The sequence below is a fragment of the Pollachius pollachius genome (assembly GCF_949987615.1).
Source record: "Pollachius pollachius genome assembly, chromosome: 17".
In the NCBI taxonomy this organism is placed as follows: domain Eukaryota; kingdom Metazoa; phylum Chordata; class Actinopteri; order Gadiformes; family Gadidae; genus Pollachius; species Pollachius pollachius.
This window is the reverse complement of record NC_136950.1, coordinates 14,904,128-14,921,627: the sequence shown is the minus strand read 5'-3', so window position 1 is coordinate 14,921,627 and position 17,500 is coordinate 14,904,128. Positions and strand designations below refer to the sequence as shown.

Below are 17,500 nucleotides of genomic sequence, written 5' to 3'. Positions count from 1 at the left end.
GGCATACTTCATAACGCGCTGCAAGGATTAATTGAAGGTCTGTGACTAGCAAGTTAGTGATCCAAAGTCTTACAGTGAGTCACGTGACCTGCAGGGTTGTGTGTGAGACACCAGCCTCCTCGTAGACAGAATCGAGGAAATCCTTTCCTTGAAATCAAGCCGAAAATCAAAGCAATGGAGAATTGTACTTCTAAAAGTGCACGGATGGTTGGTTTGTGTGTGTGAATATGTAGGTGTGTGTGTGTGTGTGTGTGTGTGTGAGTGTGTATAGGGTTGTGTATTTGTGTCTGGGTCTGTACATGCACGTGTGTTTTTTGTTAGCAGTAGCATCCTTGCCCTCTCTTTATCCACATCACTTGACATGAGAATGATGTGAATAATCTGAATGACACGTGATCTGATTAACAATGAATCATCTGCAGTGCCTGTGGCGCTTGTGTGAATGTATCCACGTGAGCCCACGCGTTTGTGAGTTTCCTTAATTGCGCTTTCCTTTTTTTTCCCGTGTATATGTAACCAGGCCCAGAGCCTCCGCTCCGTTGGAATACAAACGGGCGGTTTCGGTAAACACAGATTCATAATGACCATAATTACAGAACACGGTGATTACTCCAAATCTGGGACTGTTCTCCCTTTCAGTGCCATAGAAAGAGTGCAGCGTTCTGAGGAAGGGACACATGTGGTCCCTGGTGCTACCTATTGCGTGCGTCTCTCTGTGAAAGCAGTCAACCGCGTGCGTACTGTGGTGATGCTCCACTATTCAGCGATGGACAGCAACACGTCCACATCCAGTGCGAGCACTGCCCAATGTTTGGAGACTGATCCAGGCTATTTAAGACAAGATACCACTAGTTCCATGGTTACACAGACATTGACTATTTAGCCCTTTTTGCGGACACTTTTAACCAAAGAGGTCCACAGGGAATTTGCTCAAGGATGCCCAAAGATACACTGTGGGCACGGGTTTGAACTAACACCCTAGCTACGAGCCTGCCCTGCTTCTCAGGCATTGATATGTTCACCTTCATCAAGACTAAGATCTTCATAACCACCTCTAGACTTAGACTTCTAATCAGGTAACTAAGGACTCGTGGTTCATGAGAACATATAGAGCAGGCCCGCAACGGACAAAAAGAGGACGGTAAACACGGACACACACACACACACACACACACACACACACAAACACAGACGCCACTCACATTTGAGCTCCAAGCGTATGAAGTCTGTGTTCCCCAGGTTCTCCAGGAACACCCCATAGGGAGCGCTGGTCTTGAAGTAGAAGGAGATGTCAGCGCTGGTCTCTCCCTGGAAGGTGGAGAAGTGGAGGTAGGACGAGGGCGTGGTGAACGAGGCCGCGTTCCAGTAGTTTCCTGTGGAAGCACATTGGACGCATTCAAGAAACAGGAAGGTGTACTGCATAGGGTTTTGGGTTCAAACCCCAATCTCGGCATCCTTGAGGAAGAGGCCCTACCAGCTCATTCAGGACCGGTACATTGATTTATTGTACATGAAAGTCACTTTGGATGAAATAATCTGCAACATGACTCAATAGTAAATACAACTGTGTATAGTGTCGAAAAAAAGTTCAAACATATCTTTTGTCATTAAAAAACACTTTAATCCAAAGTGATTCTGATGCATGTAATTAGAAAGCAGGTTGGGGTTCGGCATAGTGTTTGCACACACCTCATGTCAAACGACACTTTTGAAAAAAACAGAACAGGGACGTCACATTTACGTCTCCATCGACTCCTCATGAATTCACATACTCAAAGCAAACCCATCAATGTGTGTGTTGGTTGAGCGGTGATGCACGGCGGACAGGTGAGGACAGCGCTCTTTGCGTATCTCCGTCTCACAGCATGGATGGTAAGCTGTGGAGATGTGTGTGTGTGTGTTGACATGGTGACGGGCCGGATGTGCCTCCGAGATCACACCGTGCAGCCACACGACGCGGCTGGCTGCGGCCTATTAATATCAGCCACGGAGACAGCACTTGGTTCTGTAGCAGACATAGATCCTCCACTGCATGATTCTGGATAACAAATTTTCTAATGACTTCTGAATGGGGCGAGCCGCTAATGGAGAACGCTAATGAAGACAAAGTAGCGACGCACTAAGCAGCTGCTGATAAATTATTAGAGTGTGGTTGATGAAGTGCTCTTTTTGTTTCTTTCCCCCTCCATTCCTTTCCTCTCTGCTTTCCTTTCCTCAACGCTAATGTCTGTTCTACACTTCCTCCTCAGTCTTCTCCTACTCTCTCCTCACCTCTTTTAACCTATCCTCCCCTCTCTCCACCTCCTCTCTCCTTCTCCTCAACCCGACTTTGCCAGCCTAAGCCAGCAGCCTCCCTTTGTCACTTAGAGGATGAGAGAGAGAGAGCGAGAGAGAGAGAGAGAGAGAGAGAGAGCGAGAGATAACGAGAGCAAGAGCGAGAGAGAGAGAGAGAGAGAGAGAGAGAGAGAGAGAGAGAGAGAGAGAGAGAGAGAGAGAGGGAGAGGCGCTGGGTCATAATTTTGTACAGAACAAGACGATGTCAAGAAAAAGGAAAAGAGGTCAAGGAAGGAGGAACAGAAGAGGGAAGGAGGGGTTTAAGGAAGGGAGGGAGGAACAGGAGAGAGGCTTGGTGGGTGGATGAGGTTGGGCTGTGACACAAAGCCGCAGGGGATAAAGGGGAAGATAGTGCAGCTGGAGGCATTGGGTGAGGGGGTGGGCGGAGGGAGTCAAAGAAGGAGAAGGCGACATGGTGCGAGCTGAACGATGAGGGAGGAACACGTCCGAGCGTGTGGACCTCCACCACAACACCGCTACCCTAACATGTGCGCTGAGATAGTTTCCTATGCCGATGAGTTTGTTCCCCCGGCCTGTTTGGTGTATGTTTAAAGTGTGCACACCCCTTTTTTTGTGTTTGTGTGTGTGTGTGTGTGTGTGTGTGTGCGCGTGTGTGTACAGTTGTATACAAATGCATGTGCCTCCTGGTTCAGTGTGATAAGCCATCCCGAGTGACAGCGCTGGACTCCGCCTCTCCCCATTCGCCTAACATGCTGTCATACCACACACACACACACACACACACACACGCACGCACACACACACACACACACACACACACACCAACAAACATAAACACACATAGAGCAACGCACATTACAAAAAAAGTACCTACTGATGATGGCTTTGTGATAAGTTTGTTTGAAGTCAGCATGCTGCTTATGGCAACATTGACAATTATTTATGAAGGTTAAATCAGGGCGTATCTCAGACACACACACACACACACACACACACACACACAGATGTGCACACACACAAACACCCACATATACACATCCACAATCAACCCCCCTCTCACCCATAGTTGGCGATAAAATCAAGAATGAAACATGCATTTGTTTGTGTTCTGTCTGTTTTCTAGTTGTTCTTCACTTTCACCATCATAAAAAAAAGATTATTATTATTTATGTGATCAGTGGCTCCATCATAGCTCCATGGAAGAAAACCCATATTTGATTAGAATTTGAAAAAAAAGTATTTGTGCAATTATGCTTAAAGGATATTTCAATCCACTAAGGCAAAAGGTTAACCGAATAACTAAAATGAATGCAATGGCATGAAAACCTAGAGGCTTAAAAATAAAATGTATAGGCTTGTAAACACATAAAGTTCATAACACTGCTGCTGCTTACACAAAGCAACAGTTTTACAGCCATGCCTGGGTATAACCATAACAACAAGGACATATATAGCTACGGTTTTCATTTTAATACTCACCTATTGAGCAACACTTAGATCATCTCTATAATTCACTGTGAATGACCGCGAAGCATTCATAGCAAATTAATGCAATGAGCTAATTAATTTCTGCGCTAACAAATCAACCCGGGATGTTTCGTAATTCAGTTAATGCGTCGGTCAGAAGATAAAGACAGCATGGGAAGCTGTCTATCTCCTACACACAGCGACAAATGCCACCAGACTCTGCGCTAGAATATAGTGTCAACTCGTAAATAACATCAAATATATAAATATAAATAAAAGAGAGGGAGCTGGAGAGAATATGATAAAGTAAGAGTCAATCGAATCACACAGAACGAAAGGAGAACGTACACAAGATGAACTGGGAGAAGGAACCGTTGAATCGTTTTTTTCTTTCTTTATTCCGTCATGTTAAGGGAACAAATATCCATAGCGTTAGGACACATTGAACGTCCTTGAGGGGGAGGTTTCCCACTATGAGCCCTTTGGGGGTTTCCTAACTCTCCAACACAGTCCCCTGCTATGCTTGCTTTTCTATACTTTTGTTGTCTCACTGCCTTGTGCAAATACATTAAGTATTGGAGCAGCGTGGCGGTAGTGAGTGGTGGGGATTGAGGACAAATAAACTACCAGCGCAACCCTGGCGAATCGCGCGCTGCCAGAGTCGCAGATGCCGGCGGTTGGCCTGGGGGGCGGGGCCCCTGGAGGGCATTCATCAACAACATATTGGAATGTTTATCAAACAAATGTCTCTATAAAGCCTTTGCCAACACACACACATACATACACACATACACACGTGGGCCAACACCTACACACACACACACACACACAAACGTGCACACGCGCGCATGCACATACTCATGCACGTGCACACACGCACACATACACATCGATGTCTCTCTGGACGCATACAAATGATCTTGTCAACATTCATTTTGTAACTGATGTAACTTGCGATGCGGCGTCATGTATTATTTAGGATGTTTGGGTTGTGGGAATGCATTGTCCTCCTGTAGATATGAGTTTTTTTCTCTTCCCTTTTTCTTTGTTGTTGGAATGCAATTTCTTCGTTGAAATTGTCAGCCCACTGATTAAAAAGGACAACTTCAGTTGAAACTGACCAAGGGTTCCCCCACAAGTTTCTTCTAATAACCTTTAATCTGCAGAACTTGAGCTCAGAGAGAGGAAGGTCTCTCTGAGGTCTCTCTGAATATTAATATTTTTTTTAAGTGTTCATCTCTTAGGTTCAGGCCCCATTGAACCGTCTCCTTCTCATCGCACTGGCCCCTGTAGCCTTGTGGCCTTTCCCACCCTTCTCACTTCGGGATTCTGGCTCTTTAGCCACATATCTAGCAACCTCTTTAGCCACCTTTCTCCTCACTAGGCTCCCCTCTATTCACCCCCCTAGCCGCCTCTCTATTTCCCTCTCTCCCTGTAACGCCCCCCAAGGTAGCCATTGGTAACTTGAGCTCGACATAACTTGTGCACAGGTGTACACACACACAACACACATATGCTACTAGACACACACACACACACACACACACACACACACACACAGACACACACACACACACACACAAACACACACACACACATACCTGGGGTGTATCCATATTTTTCGTACAACGTTGATGAACTGGACGGAAGCAACATAAATGGTTATAATTGCGTAAACGCTTACTGCTGAACGCTTCATTTGGGGACTAATGCGTGAAAATATAAAGTTGTTTCTGACGAGCACTGTTATTAATACAGGACTATGCCCATTCTAATCTTGGTATTGTTTATCCCAGACAACTGGAAAGTAGTACATACTATTGGAGACACTGAGAGGAAAGACATGAATGTTCTTGTTATTAAATGAAAAAAGGATAATTTCTGTGTATTGAATAACATTTTGAATTCCAACTAACAACAGATGGATTTTGAAAACCCTGACAATTTGTCTAAACTCACCTAGTGACCTACCCAGACCGATATTCTAAAAAGAGATCAGAAATGATTTGGCAAAAACCTTTATGTTTTCTTTTTATCAAACTAAAGTGTTTAACTTTTACAAATCAGTCCCACACAACCCTGAGCCATCACCAGTACCGACCCTGATGTTATTTCATATTTCATACCAAGTTACGTAATTAATTAGTTTTTAAATTCCCTGTGTCCTTCAGCTCTGTCTAGTTCTCCAAAACCCTGCCATATGGTGTTTGTTTTTACTGCTTCCTTGCTATACCTCATAAAAGCACATCATTTAAACTGTGAGTTTGCTAACAGATGTTTTTTTGGATGACCAAACACTGTGGAAACAAGATCATAGTTTGCTACGCTGGTTGTTCATGAGCAAAGCACGATCTTTCTGTCCTCTAGTGGTCAAACTTAACTTATTTCGGCTTTACATTCCATACTGACTATACTGCTGGTGACAGCTTAATGGATTTCACCTCTGGCCGGCAAACCCAAGAACCTGGGAAACTTCAGTGAACCGTGGAGGGAAACATAATGAGAATTAGGTGACGCTGGGTCGGGGAGCCAACTGGGTGATTCATCTGTCTTCGCATGACCAGGTGGGTCATGTGCCAATGCATCCAGATGGTAAGGATGACCGACTATTCTGACCCAGGTTATTAACATGGATGTATGAGGGAACACGACCGCAGGCACAATCACGGAGACACACACTGTCAGCCATACGCTGTGTCAGGCCCAATTTCCAGGCACAGTTTGTCCCTCTCTCGGATGCTACACAGTCACACACATATACACTACCGCACGCACAAACAGTTTCACAGTCTGTACCATCAATGTTGATGAGTGACCTTTATTATCTCTGCCCTGCCACTTCTTCCTAATGAGTTCCTGTTGCTTCTCTCATTTGCCTCCCCTGCTAACAGCCAGTTTCACTCTCAGAGCTCAGAACAAAAGGTGTGAGGAACTTTTCAAACAAAGATCCCTAAATAGTCGCGGGTGACAAGAGAGACACGCACACGCAGATGCAGGTGTCTGAAGGTGAGGTGCTTAGTGGTCAAGGCAGAGAAGGTAACGCTTGATAACAAAGCTCTTGAGCGTCTATTTCAAGCTAAAGTCCCCAATTTGTCAGAGTTACCCTTTGTGACTCAAGCGTGGGCTTCGCTTTGTGCAGCGGTCGGTGGATTTAACAAGGATCTTTGTAATGATACTAACATTAAAAAGCAGACCTTTTCTTGGACTGCATGAGCACCCCTATGCTAATTGGGATAGCAGATTCTGGCATTTATTCATTCTGTTGCTCATTGATTGTGTCTTGTTGTGGTCATTACGGTATTTATTTGTAGTATTTTTGTAACTGGGAATGCTAGAGGTGATCAATGGAGGAATGAAGTAAACCCTCTCTCTGGATGCAGAGATGTGCTGAAGTTAGCTCTGATGCAAGCTATAATTATATTCACCCCTTTGCCATGCATTTTTAAATACTCCTCGAGTCCTGTCTTTCTCAGCAAATGGAGCCATCTGCGATGGGTGATTTTATGGTCCAGGTACTGTAAATTCAGGGTAAACGTGGCCCTATCTTTTAGATCGTCCAGGTAATTATTTCACACCTGTCATTTGGGCACTGCAAATAGTTTTTATCTTGTTTCCTAATTAAGGCTCACCTTGGACCATACTGCTGCTGTCACTGGCTAACGTTTATCCAAATGAGACGCCACCGAGAATCAGTTTGCTTAGGCAGGATGAGAGAGGACTTTAGAATTCTTCTAGAAAGATGCTGTCGAATAATTACAATAACACTTTCTAGTTATGGCGGGATATTTGTTATTATTCATTTCTTATATAAAACACTGTTCTTACTGTCGTAATAATAATGCATCCGACAGTCAGGCACGATTCAAGCACAATTTGTTCCTACTGAAAATCCGGCAAATATTGAAATGTGATACTGTTTTTGTCTCAGGGACACTTGCCGTATACAGACGCCAGCGTAAAGACACATGTTACCCCTGTCATCGCCCTACCGAACCAGTGACCTCCTGCCAGCCATGGTCCACTTTGTCTGGACCTGGTGGTACCATGTGACCTCTTTTAATGCAAAGAATGACACATGGACCGAGCATAAAAACGTGGCCTTGCATTATTTGCTATAAACGAATCCTAACTGATGGATTGAGGTTTGGACAGTCATTGGTAACCCCTTGAAATTCTTTATTTGTAGACTGTAATGAGGCAGAGGTTATGGTAGCAGGTACGTTATATTGGGTGGTATAATAACAGAATATAGGCTGCCATGCTTCATTTGCTCTCATCTTTTTTCATTCTCCTCCATTAAAATGTCCAAAGCCTTTTAACGTCCATAAATGGGCATAATTCTTCTCTGTCTGCCTATGACAGCGTAGGCCTCCATTAAACTAGTAATGGAAATGGAAATCATTTTTAGCTTGAGCAAAGACACACAGGCGAGCACAAACACACACACACACACTAAACAGTGCATAAACACAGTAGTTTGTCTGACAAGACCGCCAAACTTATGCTCGCTAATTAATATTTTAGCCATAAAGACGAATCCCAAGAGACGGATAGAGAGATTCATTGACACACACACACACCAGACACACCGTTTTTTAAGACTTTTCATAACTGCCAGAAACATAATCATTTTGGCCATGGAAACCTATTAAATATCGACCAATCGTCATCGTTCTCACTGGCTGTGCAGTTGCTATTCAATTTATCAATCTTATTAGGGGTACCTATTCGCCCATGAAATATTTAATACAGGTTTAAGATTCCCTAATAGGCTGGTGTAGACTGTAAGATCTACTTTTCTAGAGACTATCACCATGACAATATCGTCATATCTCAAAATCATCTCTATTTTGACAACTCATTTATTTAGTTTTTTACTTCATCTCCCTGGGCACACACACATGTTCCACACACACGCAGACACACACCGTACCTTAGTTAATTGAGTAAGAAACACAAGGAGAATATAGCTTCTGCATGTGACAGATGGATCCATCTTTATTAATGGCCTTTTCCATGGAAATAGCACATACCTTCGTGCACACACACACACGCACAGATATATAACATAATAAGTCATTCAATTAATTTAGTTTGTTTTTATGCTGCCATAATGCACTATGATAGAGGGAAACTATTGAGCGTGGCACTGGCAGCTAGTTGATGATAGGACCATAATGAGTGTGACACCGGGGCTGGGGGAAAACGGTACAGCAGGTGTCGTGTACTGCTCCCTTGACAGAACCAGGTCACTTTATGTTTGACTGAAACTCGGACAGACATACATAATGAATGGACTGTAAGAACCATAACTGGGAGATGGCCTCTCTATTACACACACACACACACAGTCACACATGCATACGCCCAAAAACACACGCACACGCCCCCCCACACACACACACGCAAGTACCCCTACACACACACCCAAACACACACACAGACAGGTATATTATATATATTTCAGTAGGAAATAGGAAAAGAGAGTTGAAATGAAGCAAAGACAAAAGTCCAACCGATAATGTGTTCTGAGCTCTATGTAATTGGCTTGATATCAGGATCTAAACTCTGATATCCGGATATGAACTCTGATATCGTCGCTCTGCCTGTCGGCGTGTGTCTGAGTTTCTGTGTGTGCGCGCGTGCAGAACCATGGGTAGATGTGCATGCCTGTGCATACGTGTTTGTTTGTGTGTGTGTGTGTGTGAGTGTCAGTTTGTGTGTGTGCGTGCGTGTGTCCGGGCCCATGGGTAGGTGTGTATCTGTGCCGATGCTAATTAAAAAATACATTAGCCGTTACCGACGGTTCATGCTTACGGCTCCTCTACCACGGTTGAAAGGCCTTGCGGCTCTTCCAGTTCAGAGGAGATTATCTCTCTGCAAAGCGCTTAAACAAAAATAAATACAAAAATAAATAAGTACAAATCTCTGGCGAGTGCGGTGACATCACAAAGCCGATTCCCAAATCACAATTTGATACAATGCCCTTCATGCTGCTATTATCTGTTAAGTCCAAAGAGGGAGAAAGACAGCAAGGGAGCGAGAGATAGACGGAGAGAGCGCTAGGAGGGGAGAGAGAGGAGGGAAGATAGAGAGAAAAAAAGAGGAAAGGAGGAAAGAAGGGAAGAGGGAATCAGAGAGGAGGAGGGGGGGAGGGAGAGAGATAAAGAGAGAGAGAGAGTTTGGACTACACAAAGGAAGAGTGTGACATTACTCCACTTAAAACCTCAAATGCAATTTTCTATGTTGCTATTTCTGTTGCATGAGAATCGCCTGTAATATGAACACAAACAACAATATCTTCTACAGAACAGTAGGGAATACAATTACAAAGAAGGTGAGAGAAAACCACAAATTATTAATGAGGTATATTCCTCAAAAGTGACATTTAAATTCCATATTGCAAACAAATTAGCAAAACAAATTGTGCCTGATATCTAGCTTTTTTTTGTTCCCTCAACTCAGCCTAACATTTTATTCGGCCTGTCCAATTTATTATTTTTTCCTTCTCCAAGACTGATTAAGTCTCTAACTTCCCTGAAATATGACATTTGTGTTGCTTTGTTTTGATCCTACAGTGGACTGGCACCCAGAATGTCACAGTAAAGATAACATTAACAACTTGGATGAGAAAATGCAGGCAAACGTACAAAAAGATAGTGTTGGTCCCAGTGGGTAACACCACCACCCACATAGGCAACAATAAGGACTACAAATAAAAAGTGTGCAACAGCACTTTCATAAAATAATTTATAAGTGCGATGATTCTATAATGGGTTGTGGGAGTGCAACACAGACACACACACACACACACACACACACACACACACACACACACACACACAAACACACACACACACATCTATGAGCGCACAACCACACCCATGCCCGTAAATACACACACATACACTCTAATTAGACCCAGGAGTAACGAGCAACAAGCAACAGCACCAGACCCAACCACAGTGGTTCTAAACTGTGTGCTTAAATTGGTGTATTCTTTGCCCCTCACCTGTGCACACAATGAATCACATTCTCTGGATGACAATGCGCCCGACTACAAGTGGGCTCTTTGTCTTTTGTTCCCCTTTCTCATGCACTAGAACATTTCTAGCAATGCGTGGTTTGCCGAGCAAATGACGGCAAAGTAAAAGTCAAAAAGTCCATTTTATGGAAGACTAACGCTAATGGGGAAGTTCAGAACCCAGGTACGAAATGTGACAGCTCTGAAAGGCATTTACAAAGACAGGTCTCTGTTCCATTGTCTTTAATGGGCAATAACCTTCCATCGACATATTCTGTGAGGGTTTTAGGGTGTTCCACATGCATTTAGGGCTTTCTCGAAAGTTTGTTTATTAAGCATTTAATTTGTTTCACGGCGTGTGTCACATGCACGTCAATCGGTCAAAGTGCCAACCGAAAACGCCTAGCATATGTCCGAGGCATTAAGAACACGCGCTGTTTTATTAATTTGTTTATTGGTTAATTCAGTTTGCCGCTCCGCTAAACCCAATTTCAGCGGAGACAAAGTACAAACTTAGACCGATGTTCGGTAAGATGTGGCGCGGACATCAATCATAGCGCGCCAGTCGTCCAAACAACGTACTGGGTTATAGCGGGACTCTCACTCACCGCCGCACTTCGGCTCTTTAATACACAGGCATTTACTTTTGCAGCAAAATGATCTTCACATCTCATTTCCTCTCCAATCACCTATTGACACGCGCACACACGCGCACACACACACACACACACACACACACACACACACACACACACACACACACGTACACACACACTCAGACAAACACTCGGCCCTATACTCTCGACACTCACCGTCTCCCTGGCAACGGAGCGGACCCACCGTCAGCTTGGCTTCGGAGCCCGGTCGGTTGGTGTCGCCCACGGCAACCTGGCTGACGGGCAGGTGGTCCTTGTAGACCAGGGGTCCTGAGTCCTCTCTCCTTCAGGAGGGAAGCAGATTCGAGGAGGTTAGGAAATATAGGAGCAAAAACTCAGAAGCAGAGGGGGCTTGGCTCTTTTTTTCTCGGGCAGCACTGTTGCGACGGATATGTACGACAATGTAGAAATTGAAGTTATTATTTTAATGAGTTTTTCTTCCATTGTCGCAATAACCATTCTCTTTGTTCTCAACACATTCCAGAAAGTAATGTCCGATAATGTGGTCCAGAGGGAAGTTCTTGAAGTTTAATTATTAATTATTATTATTGTAGACTGTAAATTAAATCAAGCAATCTAAATGAGGGTTTTTTTTTTATCGTCGCGTCTGAGTGTGGTTAAAAGACTGTGTGCTCTTTGATAGGCCACAACCAGTAGGCCGTAGCCACTACATTTACACCTGTTCCACCAACATCTGCACTGTAAAACTCACTAAAAATAGGCGATCGACTCCTTTACCATTACCAGTAGCCGAATATGCCTGTAGTTTTGTTTTCCGGCATGTTCCGTTGGACATCACGAATGCACCGGAAAACGGGTTAGTGAACAGTAGGAGGCAGCACGGAGGTCCAGGAAAATGTTAGCGTGGTTCCTTCTTTTTATAACGGTTACTTATTCAGTTTCTCTTTTAAACTCAGTGCTGACTCATTTGGAACGATACGAAGAACAAAATCACAGTTGCAGGTTGTTCCTGTCTATTTACGTGCCTGGAACCTCAATGCGCCTCATCGTGCCGGACAAATTTAGCATGTCCGACTGCCATGTTTCAATCACAGCTGATCAGAGCGGCAGTCGATAAAGAGTACCGCTGAGTCATTTGTCCTGGGAATGAAGGCCAATTCCCATAACCTTTCCCCCTGAATACAAAAGCCTGATGTAAGTGGGTGTTTGTTGGTTTTTGTATCTGGTGGGAAAGGAGCAAAAAACTAATTGTACACATTTTTCAAAAATAATGAATGCACACAAAACCAAAACTTACGATGCATTTCTAAGTAATACAAGTAAAAACATTAATAACTAAATAAATAGGGTTCTTGCTCCTGCACTAATCCTCCCTTCGGGCAGAGCTAATGAGATATCCATAGTGTTTGGAAATAGCACAAGGGATATTAATCCACACGTTGGCCTACAAAATAAATGACGCAATGGAAACAAATGAGCAAGAGTCCTAAAATAGAGATGGATGAGTGGATAGGAAGGTCGTGGGATGGGAGTTAGATTGGAGAACGGAACGGGTGAATGCTTTCACTCTCCCTACATCTCAACGGAGCAATCTTCATACTGTGGAGGTATGTCTTAACCAATCAATTACAAAAGAAAAAAGTGTGTGACAGGGGGACAAGACGTTTATAGCACAGGGACATTGGCTTTGTGTGATTTAAGGCTTAATGTGAGCAAGTCGTTTTTTATTCTGATTCAACCTTTCCTTTCTAGGGAAAGGCCTCTGAGAATGTTAGCAATGATTTCAAAGGTGGGTACCTTTAATAGGATGTGTGTGTGTTGGTGGTGGCCTTTGTGTGGGGGTTCTGTGTGTGTGTGAGTGTGTGTGTGTGTTTGTTGGTGGTGGCGTTTGTGTGTGTATGTAGGTGAGTGTTGGTGGTGGCGTTTCTGTGTGTTTGTGTGTGTGTGTGTGTGTGTGTGTGTGTGTGTGTGTGTGTGTGTGTGTGTGTGTGTGTGTGTGTGCGCATGTGTCCTCCATTTAAACTGTATTTAATGAGTGGAAATTGTTATGGGGTGCTACATCCAAACTCACCCAACCGAGGAACAAGACATTGCAGACAAGCACATACCATGAGTGAAAGAATAATTGAAAAATAATAATTGGGAATAGAATCACTTTAAGAAACAAGGAGTGTGAGTGTGTGTGTGTGTGTGTGTGTGTGTGTCCTGTTTGTGTCTAACGCACAGTCCCAAAGCTTTGGACAGGGATACAACAAACTCACACACACTATAGATATATACCTCCCTCTTGTTGTGGAACACCTGCATGCACTCACGAACGCACACACACACACACACACACACACACACACACACACACACACGCACACACACCCAGTCCGACAGCCTCTGCTGCCTAAACTCAACACCTTGAACACCTCTGAAGCTATAACACTCCTCTGAGGTGACAGTCCAATGCTTCGCACCCACCCACACATACACAGACACACACACACACACACAAACACACACATGCACACCCGCTATATGGTGAATCAGAGCTGGGGGAGTTGTGTTACGGAGGTGGGTTTGGCTCCGGAGGGATTTTAACCCCACCTCTGAATCCGGCGCCCCTCTCATAATATTATGCGTTTATCAAAAGTTAAACCATTGCATTTAATTTCGTTTGAATAATTCATAACTATAATTATTGATGAATTTAGAAATGGCAGGAAATGGCAATCCCGGATTTACCTTTGGCAATAAGATGTACATTTTTTCAACATACTGCAAATGCACGGTATATCAACGGTTTTTTCGTTAGCTCTCATATGGCTGTAATAGGAATAATGATAGGTTGGCGAATTGTTGCCAGTTGAGAAACCCAAGGATACTTTTCTAGACCAATCTAAATGCTCACCTCAACCTGGACTCAGTGCCAAAAACCCTGGCATTCATCTGAATGAAGCGAATCCCCAACACTTACTTAATTGAACTAGCAGTTACCAGATAATTGAATCAATAAACTGCGATCCACTCTCCCTCAAGTGGCACGGAGCTGCAATAACACTGCCTGGGTCAGGTAGTTTGTGTTCCAAGTGGGGTCTACCAAACGGTATGCATTCACTTATGTCTTTATGGTGTGATCTATGTCCGGTCTCTCTGCTGGTCGTTGGGGGGGGGGGGGGGGAGGCGCACAGCTCACCACTGCTTTTGGTCGGCGTCGCAGTTGCAGTCGTATTTGGGGTCGGTGCAGTTCCGGTCGATCCCACACGCACACTTCTGGACTCCAGGCCCTGAGCCGCCCCAGTAGAAGTGCTTCTCGCTCCCTCGGCCAACCCACCAGGTGTACGGTGTCCCCTCTGCAAGGAGAAACACACACAGAACACGCAACACAAAAGGGTGAGATTCCCAGGAGTAAAACAAGGAGGGCGGGGTGAAATGAAAACATCTTTCAGCACGATATTCTTTTTTTTTTTTGGTATCGCGAAATATCACATAGTGTGTTTATGAATTCAAAATGCTGTTCTAAAAAGGTCTGAGCAGGGGTCTGCTGTAGACATCTAAGGTAGGGTTTCAAACTACTTTTCTTTTCTCTCACATTTCAGATCTCAAATCATATCCTGGAGATAGTGTGAGATGAGATTTTGGTCTGAAAATAACTCCTCACTGACCCCTCACACCCCAATCCTCTGTGTGTGGCCTAATAAGACACAGACAGTTACATGTATCGATGGTGTGTAAGAACATTTTATAGAGCCAAATCCCATTTTTACTTATTTCCATGGACACACAGAATGCAGAATGTCCAACCTGTAACAATTCAAAGTCAAGAAATAACAATCCATTATTGATCTCCTGTATTTCTAATCCTAATGAAGTGATTTCTAGGGGATAATGCTGGATTATGGTGAGCATATTACCACTAGGTAGGACACACACACTGTATGTGTGTGTGTGTGTGTGTGTGTGTGTGTGTGTGTGTGTGTGTGTCTGTCTGCGGACGTTTGCGTGCAACTTCTGTGACTTGCTGTGTTTCAATAAGTGGCTAAGGGGTCATGGATCACTGTTTTTTAATAAGAAATGTAATATTGTTTGATTTGCCGTGGATGGGACAGTAACTATTCAGAGGAAAAAAGGTGAAATTCAATATATCAAAACAAAATTGAAGGACTATATTGCATTCCTCAATTTATTCCAGCTAAGTAGGCTGTGCCGTCAATATTGCTTTGGAAGATTCCATCAAAGACCCCCTGACGCTATTTCATAGAGATATTGAACGATTTCTCATGCAGTGGTGTATAACGGGTGAGTCTGATATAGTATTACACGTATAGAGCCGAAAAGTTGAGCTGGGAATGGATTGATATGTACCTTTGTGTTTGTTTTTTTGTGTATTTTCATTTCCGTCCGTGTATTCACACACACTTACAACACACGCACTAAAGTACGGTAAGAAATATTTCCACACAACCCCTTATTCCACGCACGCACACTTACACACACACAAACATACACACACACACACACACACACACACACACACACCTACCCACCAAACCACACACTCAGACATGCACACACAGACACGCTGCTACACTTCCACACACACTCAACAACCCCCTTACTCCAGTGTTCGAATTGGAGGACATTTGGGAGTGGGCAAACAATTTTCAAACACTGATCTCCCTCGCTGGCGCCCGCTTCCATGGCCGTTTGTGTCTAATGGCGGCGAAGCGAGCTCAAGGCGAGCACATGGCGAGAGCACGGAGAGATGAAAAGAAAGAGAGGGAGAGCAAGAAGAGATGATAAGAGCCAGGCCGAGGGAGACACAGTCGGGGGGGCCCTCTGTTCCAGCCCTCCTGTGTGATCCGGCCTCATCTCCGCCGACACACACACATTTCACAAGTAAAGAGGAGAGAGCGAGAGAGGGAGAGGGCGAGAGACTTAGACTGACTCGGAGGGGGAGAGAGACAGACGGACATACAGTCTGACAGCGAGACGGAGCGGGATACGATCCGACACGGGGGGACTGGGGGGGGGGGGGCGGGGGAGAGGGAGGGAGGGAGGGGGGAGAGAGAGAGGGAGATACCTCATCATGCAGTCAGACGGAGAAAGAGAAAAAAGAAGGAGATGGACACCATGAGAAAAAAGGTGTGGAGAGAGAAAGAAAGTGAGGAAAAGAGAAACATAGAAAGAGAGCATCCCAGGCAGTCAGAGAAAGAGAAAGGCAGACATACTTTGAGGACAAGGGATGGAGAAGGAAAGGGGAAGACGGATAGAGAGAGAAACAGAGAGACCCCCCTTAACGTCTGACGGAGAGGGAGAGACAAAGACATGAAGACACAGTGAGAAGAGGGGGTGAAGGAGGAGAGAAATGGAGAGAAAAAAGAGAGTGACAGAAGGAATGATGACAAGAGAGATAGCCCCTAGACAGAGGAGGCGAGGTGCCAAGCGAGGGAGAGGTAACGAGAGAAAAAAGAATGCACGCATGGCTGGAGATGTGAGGCTGGAGAGATAGAATCACATTGGCAGAGAGTTCATATGCAGGTCCACACAGAGGGAGAGAGAGAGAGAGAGAGAGAGAGAGAGAGAGAGAAAGAGTGTGAGAGCGGGAGAGAGAGAGAGAGAGAGAGAGCGGGAGAGAGAAACAAACCGATTGGAAAAGCACTTTCCCAACTATCCCATAGGCACACAGCTTGTACTACCTATATCACTTTAAAACGATAAGACAACATGTATACATTACATTATTATATGGTGTCCACTTATTTTAGAGTGACCACTATCGGTAACACATGGTTCATGAATTGTATAGGTGTGAAATAGGTGAAAAGAGACTAACTTAATCTTAACTGTACCAAATATAATGAAACCGATAAAATTAAAATCCTTAAATTCACAAACCAAAATTCCCAGCTACATTTACTAAAACTCCAAAAGGACGAGATACAACAACTGCTACTTGGTGGAAATGTAAATGCAGCACAGCTCAGCTGGCTGGGGAGTTTGTATCAGAAAATCAAAGAGAAAGAAAAATAAATAAAATCACAATAAAATCAGAGGGTGAAAAGTCAGACATGCACTAGATTGTGTTTATATTTCTTTTATTTATTGA

The 17,500-nt window shown here is 44.2% G+C and overlaps 1 protein-coding gene across 1 annotated transcript in view; it reads right to left on the bottom strand.

The window, feature by feature from the left end:
- Nucleotides 1–17,500, bottom strand: part of cntnap2a (contactin associated protein 2a) — a gene marked incomplete at its 5' end in the record, with an annotated part of 191,362 nt that overhangs the window by 44,134 nt on the left and 129,728 nt on the right. Inside the window, 3 exons of the mRNA XM_079754630.1 lie at nucleotides 1,203–1,373; nucleotides 11,599–11,726; nucleotides 14,588–14,744. Of these exons, the coding sequence (XP_079610756.1) occupies nucleotides 1,203–1,373; nucleotides 11,599–11,726; nucleotides 14,588–14,744 (456 nt within the window). The remainder of the gene's footprint in view (nucleotides 1–1,202; nucleotides 1,374–11,598; nucleotides 11,727–14,587; nucleotides 14,745–17,500) is intronic.